The 21,995-nt window shown below is 37.4% G+C and overlaps 4 protein-coding genes across 10 annotated transcripts; 3 read left to right on the top strand and 1 right to left on the bottom strand.

Annotated features, from left to right (window-relative positions):
* The first annotated feature begins 5,939 nt into the window (after positions 1 to 5,939).
* Positions 5,940 to 18,412, top strand: LOC130745892 (tRNA ligase 1-like). Of its 7 annotated transcripts, XR_009021938.1 has the most exons (7): positions 5,940 to 6,400; positions 13,799 to 14,097; positions 14,330 to 14,770; positions 15,456 to 15,506; positions 15,630 to 15,712; positions 15,956 to 16,062; positions 16,777 to 17,215. XR_009021938.1 is itself a non-coding variant. In XM_057598313.1 (6 exons), exons 2-6 carry the CDS (start codon positions 13,951 to 13,953, stop codon positions 16,811 to 16,813), a joined length of 759 nt encoding a protein of 252 aa, XP_057454296.1. In that variant the 5' UTR covers positions 5,940 to 6,400; positions 13,799 to 13,950; the 3' UTR covers positions 16,814 to 17,215. The 7 variants fall into 7 exon arrangements, 2 of the variants coding, with proteins under 2 accessions (XP_057454296.1, XP_057454297.1); XM_057598313.1 differs by lacking the exon at positions 15,956 to 16,062; XM_057598314.1 differs by lacking the exons at positions 13,799 to 14,097; positions 15,956 to 16,062 and having other exon boundaries at positions 5,945 to 6,400.
* On the bottom strand, positions 7,241 to 11,125 carry LOC130745891 (tRNA ligase 1-like). The gene is made up of 6 exons (XM_057598312.1): positions 10,762 to 11,125; positions 10,089 to 10,529; positions 9,353 to 9,403; positions 9,146 to 9,228; positions 8,780 to 8,879; positions 7,241 to 7,995 (listed from the first exon to the last, which is right to left on the bottom strand). Exons 1-6 carry the CDS (start codon positions 10,906 to 10,908, stop codon positions 7,843 to 7,845), a joined length of 975 nt encoding a protein of 324 aa, XP_057454295.1. The 5' UTR covers positions 10,909 to 11,125; the 3' UTR covers positions 7,241 to 7,842.
* A 1,562-nt stretch (positions 18,413 to 19,974) lies between the features above and the next one.
* LOC130745890 (pentatricopeptide repeat-containing protein At5g39710-like) lies at positions 19,975 to 21,985 on the top strand. The gene is made up of 2 exons (XM_057598311.1): positions 19,975 to 20,743; positions 20,856 to 21,985. The coding sequence occupies exons 1-2, from the start codon at positions 19,975 to 19,977 to the stop codon at positions 20,930 to 20,932; spliced, it is 846 nt and encodes a 281-aa protein (XP_057454294.1). The 3' UTR covers positions 20,933 to 21,985.
* LOC130744728 (pentatricopeptide repeat-containing protein At5g39710-like) lies at positions 21,106 to 21,837 on the top strand. Its single transcript, XM_057596887.1, has one exon. The coding sequence runs from the start codon at positions 21,106 to 21,108 to the stop codon at positions 21,835 to 21,837; it is 732 nt and encodes a 243-aa protein (XP_057452870.1).
* Positions 21,986 to 21,995: the final 10 nt, after the last annotated feature.

Raw genomic sequence — 21,995 nt, 5'->3', positions numbered from 1 at the left:
GAATGAACTTAAAACTGTCTTCATTAAAAGTAAGAAAAAGGGGCGATGCCCGTACATGATTTAGAACGATAAAAAACAACAGGGCAACGCCCAGGGCACAATGTTGACTTCATAAAATAAAAACAAATTCAAGGCAGATTCTCGTTGTTGGCGCTGTCCCCTTGACCTGCAACAACTTGAGGGTCTTCCTTTCCTTGATCATCACCCTTGTCCTGATCATTTTTATCTTCGCCATCATATTCTTCTTCTTCAGACTCACTTTCATCATTGAATTGAGGAAGGAGATCGAGGCTTATGTCATCATCGTCAACCACTTGACCATCCTTGATCTCCTTCAGCCATCCGATGCGGGAAAGATCAAAGCCCGGCTCAACCACACTAATCTGCTCTTTAGCCGCCAGAAAACCTTGAGCAAACTGGATAGAAGCACGCCCTAAGATAGAAGCATTCAGACGTTCGTACTTCTTTTCCAGTTTTTGGCACTTGGCTTGAATGGCAGTGTGTTTATCATTGATGGCTTCTTTTAGAGACGTGGTCTTCTGAAGAAGCAGGTCAGAAGCCGCCAATTCAGCAGTTAACTTAGTGCACTTTTCTTCAGCAGATTTCAGCTTCTTGTTGGCGGCCTCAGCGTCAGCCTTAGCTCGTTCATAGGCAGTTTTATAATCGACTACCTTCTTCTCAAGACGATTCTTGGCCGATATCAATTCCTTCACACACTGAGCCATTCCCGCCACGGTACTGGCGGCAGAAAGTGCGTGATGAATCGCCACAGAAGCAATGTTGGGGGACCTTGACCGGAAACATCCTTGTGAAGCCGGTTATCAAAGGTGCGGGTCATAAAATCCAATCCGTTGAAATGAGGATCAGATAAGTTCAGCAAAGGGGGAGGAGTCTCGCCATCAATAGCTGAGCTAGTGCCAGCTTGGGTAAATGGAGTTGGCGGACGGTTGATTAGTGCACTCGAATCCGGTTGAATTGGCGGGACATTGTCATGACCCTTCTTTTTCTCAGCCAGACGACCTTTTGGATTGAGAGTTGATTGAGTTGATTGGTGAAGAGGTCTACCACCAGCAGCGCTCGAAGTTTTTTGGCGCTTAGGGTCCCTGACGTTATCAGAGCCCGAAGTACCTTCATTCTTTTTCTTCTGCTCAGTCTCGGCGGCCCTTTTCTTCGCCGCCGCAGCCGACTGGGCGAGGTATTCCTTCATCTTGATGGGGTTGGCATCAACCTTGCTTTTTCCCATCGTGGCTGCATGGAAAGCATCAATTAGGCGAGGTACATGAGCAAAAAGAAAGACAAGTTGTGCAAAAATTATAAACTTACTAAAAAATTGATTTAAAGTGCCGGATTTCGACGCTTCAATCAAGTCATGACCAGAGATTACTGGTAATGTGCGGAGGTAATCGGCGATGGCCTGCTCGGATTCATCCAAGGCGTCGTATGAAACGGATATTTTTCGGCGAGGGTTTTTTGTCCAGTATAAAGGGAAGAGAGGGTTATTATCGGAATCTCGAAATAAGTTATTCATTTCAGGTGACTCCATGACTTTGAAGTATTTTTTCTGCCACACTTTGTAATGGCTTTTAAGGGCGGTGAAGCGGCTCATGTTCTTGCGGGCCAAAAGGGGAACCCACTTGACAGATGTAGGTTTTGTGGTGACTGTCTTATAGAAAAGGAAAAACAAGGGATAGGTGGGAGTGCAACTCAAATGTTCACAGAGAATTTCAAAGCAGCGAATAAAACCCCAGGCGTTGGGCTGGAGTTGACAAGGCGCTACATTCAGAAAGGAAAGAACATGACAGATAAAAGGCGAGAAAGGAAGCTTGATGTTCAAGTCTAAGAAGAAATAACCATAAACAAAAAAGAAATCAGGCGATTCATCGGCTGGTTCTTTACGCAAAAGAACACAGTCATCCTCGCCACATGGGAGAACATTCAACAGGTGATCTTCATTATTGGAGGTGGCGGGATTTATCTTTGTAAACCCTTGAGAAGATATTCGAAGCGAACTGATGCTTCCAATGCTACCCCAGATGGAGCGCCAAAGACACTTATCTTCAACTAAATGTGCGTTGGAACGCCATTCGGGCGAGGACAACTCTCCATTAGAGGAGAGAATAGAATCAACGGAGCCGGCGGGACCAGAATCCTCGTGAGTGGAAGGCGAGGATTGTATTTCGATAACGGTGGGGGCAGAAACTTCCCCCTCCGTAGAAGGGGAAGTGAGTTCTAAAGAGGAAATGCTAAAATTTTGCGTCGACATACTGGGTAATTTCATAAAAATAAAAAAGAAGATGAACAGGTCCAAACACAAAAAAGGAAGAAGACAAACAGTGTCAAGAAAAGAGAAAGGGGAAAGACTCACCGGAGGAAGAAGTGGAGGATTGAGTAAAGAGAACGTCGGCGATGGGGGAGCACCGCGCAATGACGACGGCCGGAGTGAGCAAGGTTCACCGGAGAACAAAGAAGAGAGTGAAAGCTGCGATGAAAAAGTTTTCAGAGCAAAGGTTTTCAGAAAAGTGAAAAGTGAAAGGTGAAAAGGGTATTTATAGAAGAAAAAGGAAGAGAGAGAATGAGTGGGAAAGATTGTGAAGGGTCGTGGGATCGTGGGATTTGAAATTTGAAAAGGTATGAAACGAAAAGACATAACTCCTCGAGACGCACAACTGCATTTATGGCAAATGATAACAAAATCCCGGAAAAGAAGGATACGTGCGTCAGTTGAAAAGACGTGATTGACGGGTGTGATAACGGCGATGTATCAACAAAGATAAAAATGGCGACATATAAAGGAACATGAAAATGGCGAGAATTCATAAGCAAGAATGCGACGACAGGCCCATGACTACAAAGAATAACAATGAAGGAACGGCGACACAATTATCAGAAGAACGAAGTAAATGATAAAGGCAGGCGACGAAGCAGCGTATAAAGACATTTCGACTCAACTTACTTAAGCCTCATGTCTTGGGGGCATGTGGACTGGGCGGGATATAAGTATCCCTTATTCCCGCCCAAATCGAACATTTAGATGAACGAAAGCAGCCATGGCGGGGTTTGTGGAACAACGTCGAAGCCCGCCCTTCCTTTGGATGGGTCCACGCGCCAGCTGGAAGATTCCTTTAGTTTTGTCTTATATGTATAGAGGCTTGGGCCCCGGTTGTCAGGCCCAAGTACAGTAAAAGTCCACATTATGATCATTCCCTCTATAAAAGGAGAGGTCAACCCCTTGTAAAAAGCACCTTTTAAACATTTAATGAGAATATTCCTTTTGTGATATTTTTAGTACTCTGCTAGGGTTTACTTTCTATCAGTCTTCTACGTCAGATCTCCCTAGTACAGAACATGTTCTAAGAGAATATTTTAGGAAATTAAACAAGCTGGGTTATTCACTGGAAAAATCATATTGAAAATAGACCTCATCTCTTTTTGGTATCGTCGAAAAGCAGAATCACTGTGTACATGAATGACCATTTTGTAAAACACGTTGTCGCTTGATATGGCATCAACCTTGTGGAAGTTATGATAACATTTGAATGCAGCAGGGAAGCGTTTTTCCCTCATCAGTCGAATAATTTCCTGATTCAAATTCAAATAAAAGCTATGACTATGAACTTGGCAGAAAACAATTAAGCATTTTTTAGAAAAAAGGTGGAATCATAAACTGCAGAGCAAAATTAAATGAAAATGTCAACAATATAAATCATCTGTAAAGAATTGCCCTTTTCATTTGATACTTGATCTTTGATTATTGGAGTTAGGACCCAAATATTTGTGTTTTTTATTGAATTTTATTTATCTCTATCATTTGTCATGTGGATTTTTCAATCAAATCCTAAAATGAGGCAAATTTGTAACCCTGTATAATCGTCATTATAGATTTATAGATTTGGGTATTTATACAATTGATCAGTGTGACATTAAATCTTGGAAAATTGATGAGTAAGGATTATGGTTATAAATATTATGGGCCATAGCTAATGTGTAATTATGTATCAAAACAGATCCACAATTTGCCTTATTGAGAGTTGCAAAAGGGATTGCGAGAAGCTTCAGCCAACGTGTTTTCTATACCAAGGAATGCAAACAAATCTTCACTTACAAGTGTCTACAACATGTAAGTAATCAATGTTTTAATTCCATATAAATCCTCCATTACAAAAATCATTTGGTGTTTGATCTTTAATTATAGGAGTTAGGACCCAAATGTTTGTGTTTTTAGATCGAAATTTATTTATCTTTCTTTCCTTGGTCAATGATTTTTTCAATCAAGTCCAAAAAATAAGACAAAATTTGTAACCTTTCATAATCCCTTTATAGATTTATAAATTTGAAATATGAAACTAGTTGTTATGGCTATTGGCCAATCACGAGATAATTTTATAATTATTTAGAATTTGTTTGGACTAAAATCAAATATTATTTTTATTTGTATGAAAAGCGTGTTAATTCATGATCATATATTGGTGCATAGGTATGCTCACTTGTTATTTTCAGGGATCCATTTTATTTAAGTATAAAAATATGTAAATCTATTTAGTGCGAGCTAGAGTGTTGTTTGGCCTTATGGGTCATGATGAGTAGAGACTATGACTATAAATATTATGGTTAGGTCAAATGTGTAACCACATATCCATTTTGGATAACAATTATTCCTTTCTAGTCCTGACCTTTTATTGCACATTGTCATATTTTTGGCGTTGTGAGTTGTTGAGTCACTTGTTGTCTCCCATCGTCTCAATTAAGATATTGGAAGCACTCCCCTACTACTTCACCAAAGACCGATTTTGTATCTTGGACATCTATTGGCAATTGTGCCATTTCCACCGAACAACATATGTCTTGCTCATTGTTGACTCGCACTCTAATCATGCTTTTTGCTTTGGAAGAAATTATGGCAATAGCTAGGACCCCAACCAATTCGAGCATTTTTTGGAGAATTCGCAACAACAATATCTTGACCAACCTCTGTCGTTGGGAAGCCGCATTTACGAATAATCTCATGTTCCCTTTGTGAAATTTGCAAATAGAGTTAGTGTTGCACTTGTTTCGCGGTTGTCACTAAGTGAGTTCGTTTTGGTTGCAATTGATTTCCATTGTTGTACAACTAATTTCTTCACTCTAAGACACGATGGCCTAATTGTCGGATGTGTTGGTTGGCCTTAGCTCCTTCTTGTTTGGCCCCATGCTCTGAGGTGTGTGGAAGGCTCAGAGTGATTTAACCATCAAGCCTTCCATTTACAAAGTGTTGTATTCCGGACAACGTAGATTAAGGCAGAGATTACTAGCAATTCTTCTTGATTATGCAAGGTGTTACCAAATTGGGTTCCCATCTATAAGCAAATTCTAATCAGTTGAGGTTTCCCCCCTCCCGGTTGGATAAAGTGCAATGTCGATGGTTCATCAAAGTCGTTATGCATTTGGCAGGTTTTGGCAGTGGGGTATATAGACATGAATCCAATCATTGGCTCTTTAAGTTCACTCACAACCTTGGAGCAAGTAATGTTCTCTAATATGAACTTTGGGCAATGCTCTCCATGTCGGATTTGGCTTGGGACATTGACCTTCATCGCGTTATTCTTGAGAGCGATATGCAAGTAGCTATCAAGCTCTTGAACGTGACCTCTGAGCAATATCATCCTTTTGCTTATTTGGTTTATCATATTCAACCTTGGTTGCAGAAGAATTTAGGTTATTATTGCATGTCGTTGAGTCCCTAATGAAGCTAATCAAGTCGCATATCATCTTGCAAGCTAGTCTCATAGACCTCCTTTTTTCTTCTCACTTGAGGTTGTTTTTTGGGCTTCTAGCCCTCCCCATAAAAAAAAAACACAGCATGACATCGTCATGGTTGAAAAAACCTATTTATTTTGTTTGTCTAAAATTGACATTGACAAACATATATATAAAAAAAATGGCAGCGTGTATTTTACACGTGAGCGCACCGAAACCAAACCCGGACGTGTTGCCACAGAAAAACCGGATTGAATAATGGTGGACAGGTCCGAACTTTGCAAGTGGAGAAAGTGAGAGATTGGTTTCTGGTTTCGGGCCTTTTCGGTCAAAACCAACACGCAACCATTTCTTCTTCTTCTTCCTCCTCCGCCCCCAATCGGCGGTGCGCCACCCTCCACCGCCCTCTAACCCTAATCACCACCACCTTCTCGATTCATTCCTGATTCCAGCTCAAATTCCCCTACATCAATTCATTACGGTTCTCCTCCTCACTCCCAATTCCGTAATTCGATTGATTTCTCTTCTTTTTCTGATCTGATCACGCTGATTATCATGTGCTAGCTAGCTTCTTCCCTCGTTGATTATCATTTATCATTATCCACCTGCTGCTTATTCTGTTTGTGCTGAATTGTTGGAGGACATGGATTCAGGACCGAGTATCAAGGTAAAGGGTTTATCATCATCATTCCTGCTCTAATTTCAAAGTTTGGTCAACACTTGTTCATCATCATTTCCGATGACTCGCTTTTCAGCTCGTTAGTTTTGCATGCGTTGCACGTTTGAATTTTGCTTTGTACTTTTTGGTCAACATGTTTGTGCAGCGATAGCTTTTCATTTTCCTGCTGATGAGTGATATATATATATATGTGGTTTTTAAGATTAAGCACGCATGAAGAGCTAGGAATTTCGTGTTTTTTCTTTTGGGTTAGATGACATTTTACTTTTTTGTTGTTTTCCTTGTTGATTTTGTTACGGAAACATTGTTAACCACGGTGTTTAGAGAAGGTTTTATGTCCTTTTAATCGCGCTATATAGTGATCATGTTGGTATTGGATTCTTTCTGAACAATGTGATTCCATGGTTTGGATACTTTTTTTTATAAGTTTATTTGATTATGATGCTATACAGTGGATTGAAATGAAATGCAATGTAAATGGCTAGTGTATATTTAAACTTGAATTTCATTTGTATTACTTCTGCTAATGTTTGTATTTTCTTAGTGCTTGGTTTTAGTTATGCACTGATATATTAATCATTGGATATGCTATTCTACTTTACTTATTTATTGAGCATCTCTTATAGGATAAATTGACTTATTTTCGTATAAAGGAGCTCAAAGACGTGCTCACTCAGTTAGGACTTTCAAAGCAGGGAAAGAAGCAGGTGAGATATAATGAAACTATTTCTGACGTTTGCCAACGTTTTTGGCTTTTTCCTACAAAAGCTGAATGATCATATTGATACCCCCTGTAGTTGTATTTATGGCCTGATTACTGTTTCTTGTTGATGTTGAAAACCACTGTTTCTTCCTTAGTTCGGTAATATTTTTCTTTTCTATTTATGTTACGCCCAAATTGGATTATGAGATATGAAAGGAAGTTATTCAAAATTCCGTATGAAAGCCGTCTTTAAACAAAAATATTCTAAGTTGGAAGCGTTGTTGGTTTCTTACATGCAGCAGACAATTTCAATGTCAGAAATAACTCAAAAAGTATTGCAAAAATTTCATTCCCTTTTAACTCACGGTCCTGGAGAAAACTACGAGTCACCGTGCTTACAATTACACTAATGGTAGAAATCAGACACATAGCCGTTACTGAAAGATCTCACAAAGGTGTAGACCATAATTAAAACAAAAACACACACAAAAAACGTATGAAAAACGGTAACCATAGCTATAAGCCTATAACCATACAGCTCAGCATATACATCTGTATAATATTCCTTATAATTCAACATCTGAAATCTAACATAACTACAAGCAGATAATTTAACCTTGATTGAAAATTTAATACATCAAACTTGGGCTTATTTCGTTGAGACAAAGTAAAATTAATCCTTTTTTAGGTAACAGTTTGAACTCTTTCTCAGTTTGTACCTAGCTCTTCAACTGCAGCTAAAAATGCTAGTGTTCAAAATACTAGGAATTTTCTGGAGCCCATAATCTAAAAGAATATTACCAAAATCTTCTTGCGGACGCTGCCCATGGTCTCCAAGTACAGCTGTTACTAGTTCCATTGATATGCACATATGGTTTCTCTGTAAGAGAAGACAATAGATATGTTTATTTCTTGATCTTGAGCATGAACTTATACTTGAAAGTTAAGTGAACTAGCAATAGAATGCTACACCCATTCACAGCTACAGAAGGAATATAACTAATAGCCCTATTAAGTGAAAAGTGCATGTTGATAGGGGGAGAAATACATCAGTCAAAATGACAAACAAAATGCAAGTATGCCGAGTTCCATAAACAAGAAAAACAGAAAATCAAATGATCATAAATCACGTGCTGAAAGATTGACATTTTATTCACAAGCTAATTGTCCATACATTTCGATCATCAATCCTGAAAGTGATTTAAAAGAACAACCAAAAAAAAGTGGTAGAAATTTCAGCAAATAAAGATTAGCAATTAATAATAAATATTCAAATTAAGGTATTTTAAACCATTCTTCTAAAAACACTACAAATTGAACCAGACAACCAGGACATGCACCCGGAATTCTGCAGATAAAAAGAAAAGGTCTAAATATGCACATAGTGACCAAATGTTTGGGACAGAAAATATAACAATCTTTAACTAAATATATTAAGCAAGTCTGAGCATCTTAGTAGAACATTTTTAAACAAAATTTAAAACTTAGAAAAAATAGCCTGCACTCCCTTTTCTAATGCCATGCTCTAAATATAGTTATTGTTGCCAAACATATTTGTAGCTAAAACTGGTCCCATCATTGAAGATGTTTTTGCTCACATCACTGCAGAATCCTAGAGATGATATTGAATTTCATCCTTCTTTATATATAGTTTATATTTTTACCTCAAGAAAATTATTAAATTCAGCCTGTTTTTTCGAAGCTTCAGTTCCCCAAGCCTCACGAAACATCCGCCCAAGAACAAATACACCAACAGCAGTATATCTGTACAGAAAAAACGGTATGATAAATAAATAGCAAAAATTAGCCACACAATATGGGATAATAAAGTAAAAGTTGTTTGGAGAAAGGGGTGCACCACAACAATCATACTCCTAGAAAATCATTTATGTTAATTTCATGCTATTCACCATTTATATAATACTGCATGACCATTAGTAGTAACAAAGGAAAAACAAAGAAAACATCAAGCACAAAATAAATATAAAGGGAAAACATAAATAAAGAAATAATCTCTCATAAGAGCATACATATTTCCAAAACTGTTTTTTGCATAAGCTCCACCCTCATGGCCCGCATACATAAAAAGAGAACCAGAATGTTTAAGTGAAACCTGCACATGTAAGTCAATAAAATCAAGTCAACCACTGAATATGAATAAAATCAAAGATTATCCAACTAGTCATTCACCATAAGGAGAAAAAAAATTTACATAAGGTCAACAACAATCACCATACCTCTAAGGTAGCCAAACCTTTTGATACCATCTCAATCATCCTTGTCCTGGTCTGTAGGCATATAGAAGACAGACAAGTAACAGTTTAAAAACAATAAATAGATAGGAAAATGCAGGTAAGAGAAAATTACCCTATCCATACAATCATCAATTATATAAGTTTGTAAAGAATAAAAAAAGAAGCAAAAACCTGATTCAGATTCAATAAATGTGCTCTTCAAAGAAGTATGGATTATCATGCATAACAACAAATCATGTGGCTGTTGGGACCATTCTCTTAGAGTCTAGTCTTAAAAACTGTGATTCTTTCATCCCTGAGAGAACTTAGGCTGCTAGCAAATGTGCAGGGATTTGGAGTGCTAGCACTGAGCAGAGTATTTTTAACTTTAAGAGACAAATTCCTTTATATTTTAGCTAACATCCTCCATATCAAACAGAAATCCTTCGAAGAGATAAGTGTATAATTCCCGAATCATTTATCCCATCCTCCCGACATCCTAACATCCTAAACTCCAGAAGGAAGAAATGTGCCACGTAAGGTTCCACAAGAATTATGTTTAATTGTCTAGACTAGTACTATCCCACTAGGCTGAAATTTAAACAAGCAATACATTTACAAAGAAAAAGCATATAAACTATGAAAATTCTTCAGAGTTTCACATAACACATTTCAAACATATAAGCTCAAATCAGAAAAACAAAACAGGAAAAAGAGCAATGGAAAGTTCATAATATACCTCTTGATCTGACTTTTCATTCTCAAATTTGGGGTAGAAAGTTGCTCTGATATGTGCTTGTGAGTAGGTAGAGTTGTCCACTTCGAATTTTTCCAACAGATTACCTTGAAATAACTTGCTCAAACCAGCACCACTAATACCACTCTTCTGAGTAGAAGCCACACCACCAGCATCAACCCTTGCACCATCAACCGCGACTTTACCCGCCGGTTTGTTGTCGACTTCAGGTGCAGCAGTAGTTCCATATGATTTATGTTTCCAAATTGCACCCTTATTAGCATGCCCTAACCCCGTTTGCTCACTGTTTTCACCAATATGCATTCCAGCAAGCTTGTTAGAAACAGTTTCAGCAGCAGTTGCAGAATCTCCCATAGCCGATGATAACGGCGCCTCATCCTTCGGTTTCTCCGTCCATTGCTGGCCACCGTGACCACCACTTCGCTGCAGCAAGATCACCATCAACCAATTAAACATCATCAACATCGCGTTTTCCACTAAAAAACTAGCACCGATTCACAAAATTTCACAGTAAAACTAAGCAAATGCTATAATCGAAAATCAGTTATCGACGGTTATCCTGAACGCAACTAAAATCAGTTATTGGCGGTGATTTCTACGTGAAAAGCGAAAACCTAATTTGACGGTGCGGTGAGGGAATGGAGGGAGTACGTACCTGATTGCAAGGCATTGTTGAGGGAGGAAGGGTGCAGAAGAAGCGGTGGGAGGAGGGGAGGAAGAGGAAGGTTGTGGAAGTTGAGAGAGGAGGGAGGAGGAGGATGCGGTGTGAGAATGTGCAGAGAAACTTATGCGGTGCCGACATTCAAGAGAGAAACGACGAGTGAGTGAGTGAGTGAGCACTGACTCGGCGGTTTTTCCAGAAGCGGCGTTGCTGCGCCAGAGAGACCCGGCAAAAGGGTAGTAACTGTTTATTGGAGGTGATGCCAAACACAGAACACGTGTTTGCATATTAATTACCCTGCACGCGCGATGTACATGATTATTATGAGACTGTAAAGTGATTATTAGGGATAGCAATTGGCCCGTGGGTGTAGGTTTGACCATTCTCACACCCAAACCCAAACTTAACACTCAAACTCAAACCCAAACCCAAATTTAATATGGGTGCAAAAGTTAAACCCAAACTCCTGGATTTCGGGTTACCCGAACCCAAACCCAAAACCCAATGTGAGCACCGAACTGATAAAAAATCAAAAATATCAATCCGGAAACAACATATACATAAGAGAACAACATGAACATAAGCTGATTAAACCTCATTATCATTCCAATACAAAGGAATAAAATATAGTTCATGAACATAAGCCTACTTAGTAACTTTAAAAGAACTCTACTTAGTAGCTTTAATAGTATATATATAAGGGTTGGTAATTACATGCATAAGATTTCTGGTTTGGGTGTGGGATTGAGTTCTGGTTTGGGTGCGGGTTTAATCAATCCCACACCCAAACCCAAACATGTTTTAAAATTTGGGTGAAACCCGAACCCGAACCCAAAGAAATCGGGTTTCGCCCACAATTTCGGGTCGAGTCGGATTGGGCCCCACGAGTTTGGGTTTTCCCGCCATCTCTAGTGATTATAACAAGTGGTAGAGTGACTTGAGTCCATTTTTAGAAATTTACTTGTGAACATCACAAAGTCACAGTTAATTGCAAAAGTTGTAGGTTCAACTAGAATTAATTGTCAAATGAAATGTTAAAAAAGTTATTAACACTTATTAATTATTAACTGAGATCAAAGATCTTGTGAGCCGGGATTGGGTAGTGGTACACTTTGGGAGGGGAATTTTTGTGCGGATTTCCTTGTGAAACATGGGACTAGTCAAGATGAAGTGTTGGTGCTTCTGTCAAACCCATTGGAGGGAATGAGTTTGCTCCTCCTTGTTGTTTCCTTGGGGGCCTCGTTTGTGAGATCATAGTTTTTTCTTTTCTTTAGACCATGGACCAAAAAAACTGAGAGAGTGACAACTACAGTTTATCAAATTGACTATAGAAGTATTCAGATAGGGTGGAAATAGGTCAGGTTGCACGTCAGGGACTTACAGTCTGGTTGTCAAAGGCTTAGCCTAGCTTGGCTCGTTTATTAAAAAAGTCAAGCTTGTTTGGCCTAATAGGTTAGTCCACTTATTTTTTAATGATGAGAGCGAGTTTGTATTACATCTTTTGTTAAAAAAAAAACCAAAGATTCTTATAAGAGTTACAATTTAAATATTTTCCTTGTGTATATTAAAAAAATTTGTTTTACAATTACAAGTCATACGAGGAGGGATGAAGATACTCTCAATTGTAAAAAGTTTGACCATGTTAAGTTTCATTAGATCTTTTTATTAGATCTTTTGTTGAAAAAACCACATACGAGATAATGAAACTTAACATGGTCAAACTTTTTACAATTGAGAGTATCTTCATCCCTCCTCGTATGACTTGTAATTGTAAAACAAATTTTTTTAATATACACAAGGAAAATATTTAAATTGTAACTCTTATAAGAATCTTTGGTTTTTTTTTAACAAAAGATGTAATACAAACTCGCTCTCATCATTAAAAAATAAGTGGACTAACCTATTAGGCCAAACAAGCTTGACTTTTTTAATAAACGAGCCAAGCTAGGCTAAGCCTTTGACAACCAGACTGTAAGTCCCTGACGTGCAACCTGACCTATTTCCACCCTATCTGAATACTTCTATAGTCAATTTGATAAACTGTAGTTGTCACTCTCTCAGTTTTTTTGGTCCATGGTCTAAAGAAAAGAAAAAACTATGATCTCACAAACGAGGCCCCCAAGGAAACAACAAGGAGGAGCAAACTCATTCCCTCCAATGGGTTTGACAGAAGCACCAACACTTCATCTTGACTAGTCCCATGTTTCACAAGGAAATCCGCACAAAAATTCCCCTCCCAAAGTGTACCACTACCCAATCCCGGCTCACAAGATCTTTGATCTCAGTTAATAATTAATAAGTGTTAATAACTTTTTTAACATTTCATTTGACAATTAATTCTAGTTGAACCTACAACTTTTGCAATTAACTGTGACTTTGTGATGTTCACAAGTAAATTTCTAAAAATGGACTCAAGTCACTCTACCACTTGTTATAATCACTAGAGATGGCGGGAAAACCCAAACTCGTGGGGCCCAATCCGACTCGACCCGAAATTGTGGGCGAAACCCGATTTCTTTGGGTTCGGGTTCGGGTTTCACCCAAATTTTAAAACATGTTTGGGTTTGGGTGTGGGATTGATTAAACCCGCACCCAAATCCGAAATCTTATGCATGTAATTACCAACCCTTATATATATACTATTAAAGCTACTAAGTAGAGTTCTTTTAAAGTTACTAAGTAGGCTTATGTTCATGAACTATATTTTATTCCTTTGTATTGGAATGATAATGAGGTTTAATCAGCTTATGTTCATGTTGTTCTCTTATGTATATGTTGTTTCCGGATTGATATTTTTGATTTTTTATCAGTTCGGTGCTCACATTGGGTTTTGGGTTTGGGTTCGGGTAACCCGAAATCCAGGAGTTTGGGTTTAACTTTTGCACCCATATTAAATTTGGGTTTGGGTTTGAGTTTGAGTGTTAAGTTTGGGTTTGGGTGTGAGAATGGTCAAACCTACACCCACGGGCCAATTGCTATCCCTAATAATCACTTTAAAGTCTCATAATAATCATGTACATCGCGCGTGCAGGGTAATTAATCTGCAAACACGTGTTCTGTGTTTGGCATCACCTCCAATAAACAGTTACTACCCTTTTGCCGGGTCTCTCTGGCGCAGCAACGCCGCTTCTGGAAAAACCGCCGAGTCAGTGCTCACTCACTCACTCGTCGTTTCTCTCTTGAATGTCGGCACCGCATAAGTTTCTCTGCACATTCTCACACCGCATCCTCCTCCTCCCTCCTCTCTCAACTTCCACAACCTTCCTCTTCCTCCCCTCCTCCCACCGCTTCTTCTGCACCCTTCCTCCCTCAACAATGCCTTGCAATCAGGTACGTACTCCCTCCATTCCCTCACCGCACCGTCAAATTAGGTTTTCGCTTTTCACGTAGAAATCACCGCCAATAACTGATTTTAGTTGCGTTCAGGATAACCGTCGATAACTGATTTTCGATTATAGCTTTTGCTTAGTTTTACTGTGAAATTTTGTGAATCGGTGCTAGTTTTTTAGTGGAAAACGCGATGTTGATGATGTTTAATTGGTTGATGGTGATCTTGCTGCAGCGAAGTGGTGGTCACGGTGGCCAGCAATGGACGGAGAAACCGAAGGATGAGGCGCCGTTATCATCGGCTATGGGAGATTCTGCAACTGCTGCTGAAACTGTTTCTAACAAGCTTGCTGGAATGCATATTGGTGAAAACAGTGAGCAAACGGGGTTAGGGCATGCTAATAAGGGTGCAATTTGGAAACATAAATCATATGGAACTACTGCTGCACCTGAAGTCGACAACAAACCGGCGGGTAAAGTCGCGGTTGATGGTGCAAGGGTTGATGCTGGTGGTGTGGCTTCTACTCAGAAGAGTGGTATTAGTGGTGCTGGTTTGAGCAAGTTATTTCAAGGTAATCTGTTGGAAAAATTCGAAGTGGACAACTCTACCTACTCACAAGCACATATCAGAGCAACTTTCTACCCCAAATTTGAGAATGAAAAGTCAGATCAAGAGGTATATTATGAACTTTCCATTGCTCTTTTTCCTGTTTTGTTTTTCTGATTTGAGCTTATATGTTTGAAATGTGTTATGTGAAACTCTGAAGAATTTTCATAGTTTATATGCTTTTTCTTTGTAAATGTATTGCTTGTTTAAATTTCAGCCTAGTGGGATAGTACTAGTCTAGACAATTAAACATAATTCTTGTGGAACCTTACGTGGCACATTTCTTCCTTCTGGAGTTTAGGATGTTAGGATGTCGGGAGGATGGGATAAATGATTCGGGAATTATACACTTATCTCTTCGAAGGATTTCTGTTTGATATGGAGGATGTTAGCTAAAATATAAAGGAATTTGTCTCTTAAAGTTAAAAATACTCTGCTCAGTGCTAGCACTCCAAATCCCTGCACATTTGCTAGCAGCCTAAGTTCTCTCAGGGATGAAAGAATCACAGTTTTTAAGACTAGACTCTAAGAGAATGGTCCCAACAGCCACATGATTTGTTGTTATGCATGATAATCCATACTTCTTTGAAGAGCACATTTATTGAATCTGAATCAGGTTTTTGCTTCTTTTTTTATTCTTTACAAACTTATATAATTGATGATTGTATGGATAGGGTAATTTTCTCTTACCTGCATTTTCCTATCTATTTATTGTTTTTAAACTGTTACTTGTCTGTCTTCTATATGCCTACAGACCAGGACAAGGATGATTGAGATGGTATCAAAAGGTTTGGCTACCTTAGAGGTATGGTGATTGTTGTTGACCTTATGTAAAGTTTTTTCTCCTTCTGGTGAATGACTAGTTGGATAATCTTTGATTTTATTCATTTTCAGTGGTTGACTTGATTTTATTGACTTGCATGTGCAGGTTTCACTTAAACATTCTGGTTCTCTTTTTATGTATGCGGGCCATGAGGGTGGAGCTTATGCAAAAAACAGTTTTGGAAATATGTATGCTCTTATGAGAGATTATTTCTTTATTTATGTTTTCCCTTTATATTTATTTTGTGCTTGATGTTTTCTTTGTTTTTCCTTTGTTACGACTAATGGTCATGCAGTATTATATAAATGGTGAATAGCATGAATTGCACTCTACCAACTTGTTTGCTTTTCTTCTTCTTCTTCTTCTTGATTGTGTTCTTCTTGGACTTGCATCATTTTCTTCATGGATTGCACTTTGCCTTCCTTTTTCAGTTTAAGGAATTTGGTCCATAGGCTAGGGGCATGAGAATCATCCACGAACACGATTGGTCCCTCTAGTCTCTTGTTGAAGATTTTGCTTAGCTCCTCCCTTGATTCCTGTGAGTGATAATAATCAATGAAAAAAGATCTGTTAAGAGTTTCTGTCTAGTGTTAGAGTGTTGATTTTCTTTTTATTAAAGATACTTAAACTTTTTTGAAATAGTTGTTAGATGACATATATGAAAGCACCAAATATTTTAGAGTTCAAGCCACACTTCACCTCTAGTGGTTCTTGAGCTAGTACTAGTAGCATATTAAATACAGCAAATGTTGCAAATGAAAATTGCTAGAAACCCTGAGGTGATAGAGTAAATCAATAGCAATGCTATATGTTACAAAGGAAAATTTCAGAAGATGAAAGAAATACTGATGTGACAGTTAATAAACAACAATGCAAAAAGCAAATTGCAAGACATGTAAGAAATACTAATGTGCTAGAGTTAACTCTTGTGTTTGAGAGAAATCAGGGGTAACTATCTCTTCCTGCATTTCGTATAGTAAGATTTAGTATTTTCTAAATAGCAATGCTATGTGTTAAAAAGAAAAATTGCAAGAAATGCAAGAATTATTGTGCTAGAGTTAACTCTATTGCTTGAGAGAAATCATGGGATAACTATTTCTTCTTGTTTCTTATAATATGTATAATATAAAACCGTTGATGCGCTTAAGGCTTAAACTTTGAATAACTCAAACTTAGTTGGTTCATGAAACTTTTCACCTTCACTATGAAGTTGATGTTTTAATATTGATGTATTAGCTTACATTAAATGCAGTTTCAAGGATCACAGGCTCGAATCCAGCAAGTATTGACTGTGAATTGTCTCCTCCAATATAGAAGGACTGCATAGCCCAAATGAAATTGAATAATGTTAGACTTTGATCAAAAGATAACACAATATTCAAAATGACAATGCTGATAATGAGATGAAGGATGTGAAATTATGGACGCGTACCTGGAAGGTGTCATCCATGCTAGTAGAAGTGTCAATGCTGCAGATAATGTGAAGTCTCTGACCTTCTCCTAAATTCACCAAATAGAATGCAGAACCAGCAGGAATTACATACAAATCCCCTGTCTTCAATCGCCTTTCAGATAGTTCATCTCCATACATGAACCCCAACTTTGCTTCCCCTGTAAACAATTTCCAACTTCACTCTCAAATGACATGTAAAATTTGATGCCCTTTCAATCTAATGGTGTTTATACTATCATTGCACTTACTTCATTGAAATAGTTAGACTAGTTATGATGGTAAAACTTCCTCAAGACATCCTAATAATATCATGGCATCATGCATATATGGATACATTCTTTGGATACATTCTAACACATTGGAAGGAGAGTTGATGTGGAAGAAGCTACACCTAGTAGCTTTTATGGTAACACTATTGATTCTAAAAGATCTGACCATGAATCAACACTAGAATCAATTCTAGAAGATCTGAACCCAAACATGCTGTATGTCACTGTGAGCAAACCTGATTGGATGACATTCTCACACCAATATCCTTCTCAAACTTCCCTCCAAACATTTTTTTCAATGCTACAGTAGTAACATTAAATCATGAGTTATTTCCCATTTTAATTTTTTTTGAAAAAAAAAAGTGTAAATTGTAAAGGTATACTACTTACTTAATCCTCAGTGCTACATGGCAAAATTGTTACTTCCCTACATATAGTTAGATTACTTAAGAGGGGTTGTCTCTTGGTGTTTCACATGTTCCTGTTTTATGCATTTTTTTAGCTTTCAAAAGAAAAGACAAGCATGCATGACACATTCCTTGTGTGATTCAGCATATATAGAAAGAAAATTGAAGAATGTTGTGATACCTCTACGGACAAATATGACCAAATTGGAGTCAAGGTACTGAGGAATGAACAAGGACTTTGGTTCCATTGTGATGAAACCAATGTGCATGAGTCTCTCCAATCTCCTACCACCATGGCTTTCCAGCACTCTCATTTCCCCTGCATCAGCCTTAACCACACTCTTGGAATCCTGCATCAAGAACAACTTGTTTGATGACTTTGAAGATGAAGACCTTTCTCCTATTGTGATGGCCACTCCATGGCACAGAACAACAAGGAGCATGAGCAAAAGGGTGGTTTTGCTTCCTTCCATGACTGTGTTTGATTGCATATTTTTTGTGATTTGAGGGATGATGAGGTCATGAAGGGTGGTTTATGAAGGGATGATGAAGAGAATGTAGAGAGACGCGTGTCTTCATGTAGAACTCTGGTGGGTTTGCTGGCGGTGTAATGTGTAGACAGACAGGTTGTGATTGAGTGAGTGAGAATATATAATCCAATATCAATGACTCTGCTTGAAATGATGTAATGTGTAAATAAAACAACATCTTCATCAGTTGATTTATGCTTATGACAAGTTCCAGTTTCTGTTAAATAAATTCCAGATTTAAACATGAAAACAATTATTTAACACAATTGCATGGACTCGAATTTGAGATTGCTGTTATAGCTACAACAAATTTTCACAACAATTGATTTACACGTTTGGCGTACATTTTTATTATTTTATTATGTAAGTTTGAAGATATGGGTTATGTTTGACAAGTTTAACTGATAAGCTAGCTGAAAGCTGAAAAGGTAGCTGAAAGTTGATAGCTGATAGCTAAAAAGCTACGTAATTTGAACAAGAGTATTTGGTAAAACTAGTTGTTGAACAAACTGAAATTGTAAAATGACATAAAATGATATACTTGTATAATTTTTTTTATATTTAACATTACTTTATTTTCACATTAATACCTATATGATATTACTATTAAAATTATTATAAATATTTTAATTTCACTCAAATTATTTATCATCTTAAAAATATAATATTAATTTTTACTTATTTAATTTTCTATATTTTTATTAATTAAATAGAATAAAACAAATAATTTGTAATTTGTAATATAAAATTATTTATTTTATTCTGAAGTAGTAATTATTTCTGTACGGGAACAATGTACATATGAGACAAGTGTGAGAACTGATAAATAAATAAATATTTTTTTTATACATCGGAAAATGAGTATGTAAATAAGTTTAGTAAAAAACATATAAGGTTAAAGGTGAAATTTTGATAAAATAATAAGAATAAAAATGAGAATATATTTAATAAGTTATAAGCTTTAAGCTACCTGAGATAGCTTATAGCTTAAAACTTTAAGCTACTGAAATAAGCTCATTCACCAAACACTTTTATAGAGCTTTTAAGCTAGTCAAATAAGCTTTAAGCTAGCTGAAATTGCATGCCAAACATAGCCTAGTAAAATTATTGGAACATGGTTTAATTTTAAAAATGCCGTAATAAAGTTTCCTTAATTAGATTATTTTTCCAAATTCGTTTTTTTTTTAAGAAATGGTTGATTTTTATACTAATAATTTTTATTCTTATATATTGATTTGGACGTTTCTAAAAGGTACTTTTTTAGAATTGTGGGTTTTCGAACTTTAGCTATACATCTAAAAAATCATGGGTATATATTTCCTTATTTAAAATTTTTTAAAAATTGTAATCAATTAATATGATTATCATTTTCTGTTTGATAGAAATTTTTTTAAGATTGATTTTTGGTATTAATAATTGAGAAAAAGTTTGATGCACCGACGGGTGTAAAGTTTTTTTACACCGTCAACCAATCAGATTTCAAGGATGTGAGAAAATCTCTCTTTTCATTTAATTTCTTTAATTGACATGTCACATCCTTGAAATCTAATTGGTTGACGGTGTAAAAAAACTTTACACCGTCGGAATTCAATTATTTTTAATATTTACGGATATGTGTTTTTTTAATGTATAGGTAATTTTTAATTTTTTCATAATATTATAAAATATAATATTGAAGAACTCGTGTTTTTTTTATATATGTTTAAAAATATGTAAGTGTAAAATCTGTATTTGGAAAACATATAAAATGGATTTTTTTTTTTGTCACAATTAAATGCAGATTCAATCTGTATGGAGTGTGTGGAAGAGTGGAAGTTAAACACAAACAAAGTAACAATGATGCTCCGCGTCAAAACCATTCTCCGAAACCGCTTGTTGCCGCTGAAAGTCATCATCCCCGGCTTCGCCGCCGCCGGGAACTTACAACCAGAATCGAACAAGGTGTCTGGGTTGTGGAACTTGAAAGCAAGGACTGAGAAGGATGTGGGGCGGATCAGAGAGGTGGCTGAGAAGACGAATCAGAAAGGTTTGGTTTCTTTCAATGCAACCGCAACCATTCAGGATTTGTGCGGGAAAGGGAGGATGGAAGAGGCTGAGGAGGTGTTTGAGGAGATGAATCGAAAGGGTTTGGCCCTTGATCAGAGGACTTACACGTCTCTCATTCATATGTTCTGCCACCAGGAGGAGGTAGATAAGGCTTATAAGGTTTTGAGTGAAATGATTGATAGAGGGTTTTCGCCCTCGGTTGCTACATACAACAAGCTTGTTCGTGCATATTGCGAAGAAGACAGGGTTCGGGAGGCTGCGGGGATTTTGAGGGTTATGGCTGATAGGGGTTTGTCTCCTGATGTTGATATTTATAACACTGTTATCACCTGGGGTGGTGACCAGGAGCTGGAGCTGGATACGGCGCTTGAATTCAAGGCGAAGATGGTTGAAAAGGGCATCTTGCCTCATGCTGACACGTACTCATGGCTTATAGTGTCCCTGTGCTTCGAGCGAAGACTGTCCGAAGCTTTTGATCTCTTCCGAGAGATGCTGCGCGGGGGTTTGTCGACCGGTGAGCCTGCATACACTAGTTTGATGAATGCTTTTTGTCTTGAAGGTGAATTTAGTAAGGTTTTTCATTTGCATGATGCAATCAAGGGTTTTTTGCCTGATTTTGTGACTAGGTTTTCACCGTCTCTTGTTACATACAACGCGCTTATTTATGGGCATTGTTGTATGGGGAGGTTTGAGGAGGCTCTAGGGATTTTGAGGGGCATGGCTGAGATGGGTTTGTCCCCCCGATGCTGTTAGTTATAGCACTGTTATATCCAGGTTTTGCAAAATCGGGGAGCCGGGGATGGCGTATGAATTGATGGTGGAGATGAATGAGAAGGAAATCAGGGGGGTATTGATGAAGTCGTGTATAAATCACTTATGAAAGGCCTGTCAGATGAGATTACTTATACTAGTTTGATAAATGCTTATTGTGCTGAAGGTGAAGTGTATAAGGCTATTACATTGAAGGATGAAATGACACACAATGGTTCTTTGCGAGATGATGTTCCCTATAGTGTGTTTATTAATGGACTTGATAAGAAAGCTAGGACAAGGGAAGCTAAAGAGATCCTTCTGCGGATGTTTTATGATTTGGGAATGCATCTGCCAACTTTCACATATGATACTCTGATAGAAAACTGCAGTAATAATGAATTTAAGAGTGTGGTAGAGCTTGTCAAAGGTCTTTGGATGAGGGGTTTAGAGAATGAAGCAGCCAGTGTTTTGAACACAGTGCTTCAATGGAATCATAAGCCGGATGGAGCAGTTTATAATTTATTAATTGTTGAACATTGTAGGTGTGGTAATGTTGACAAGGCGTATACTATGTACATGGAGATGGTACATTATGGTTTTGCTTCTCATATGTTCTCTGTACTTGCTCTTATTAATGCTCTATTATATGTTAGAAGGTACAATGAGATAAGAAAGGTGATTCAAAACGTATTGAGGAGCTGTGATCTCAATGATTCTGAACTACATAAAGCACTTGATGAAATTGACATCAGTCAAGGTTTTAAAGATGCTCTTTTGGATGTGCTAGCTGAAATAGCCATGGATGGACTGCTACTTAATGGTGGAAAGTGTTCATATGCTCCAGCAAGTGCCTAATATATTATTTGGTTTTTGCTTGTTGAACCCTGTTACTATAAGTAGGAATTGTTTTCTGTTATTTGGTTTTTTGCTTGTTGAACTTTTAAGTAGGAATTGTTTTCTGTGTTTTTTTAATCAAAATGTATTTCTTACTGTTACTGATTTACTTTCAGGTT

The sequence above is a fragment of the Lotus japonicus genome, chromosome 3 (genome assembly GCF_012489685.1).
Source record: "Lotus japonicus ecotype B-129 chromosome 3, LjGifu_v1.2".
NCBI classification, from domain to species: domain Eukaryota; kingdom Viridiplantae; phylum Streptophyta; class Magnoliopsida; order Fabales; family Fabaceae; genus Lotus; species Lotus japonicus.
The sequence above is the reverse complement of the archived record's forward strand: the minus strand, read 5'-3'. Positions and strand labels throughout refer to the sequence as shown.

Coding starts and splice junctions, on each gene's coding strand:
- LOC130745891 (XM_057598312.1), bottom strand. CDS start 10,908: ATGTCGGCACCGCATAAGTTTCTCTGCACATTCTCACACCGCATCCTC. Junction 9,229..9,352: donor AAGGTTTGGCTACCTTAGAG/GTATGGTGATTG, acceptor TTACATGTGCAG/GTTTCACTTAAACATTCTGG. Junction 8,880..9,145: donor AAAAACAGTTTTGGAAATAT/GTATGCTCTTAT, acceptor TTTTCTGTACAG/ATATACTGCTGTTGGTGTAT.
- LOC130745892 (XM_057598313.1), top strand. CDS start 13,951: ATGTCGGCACCGCATAAGTTTCTCTGCACATTCTCACACCGCATCCTC. Junction 14,098..14,329: donor CAACAATGCCTTGCAATCAG/GTACGTACTCCC, acceptor ATCTTGCTGCAG/CGAAGTGGTGGTCACGGTGG. Junction 14,771..15,455: donor ATGAAAAGTCAGATCAAGAG/GTATATTATGAA, acceptor ATATGCCTACAG/ACCAGGACAAGGATGATTGA.
- LOC130745890 (XM_057598311.1), top strand. CDS start 19,975: ATGGAGTGTGTGGAAGAGTGGAAGTTAAACACAAACAAAGTAACAATG. Junction 20,744..20,855: donor GCGCGGGGGTTTGTCGACCG/GTGAGCCTGCAT, acceptor TTTTGTGACTAG/GTTTTCACCGTCTCTTGTTA.
- LOC130744728 (XM_057596887.1), top strand. CDS start 21,106: ATGAAAGGCCTGTCAGATGAGATTACTTATACTAGTTTGATAAATGCT.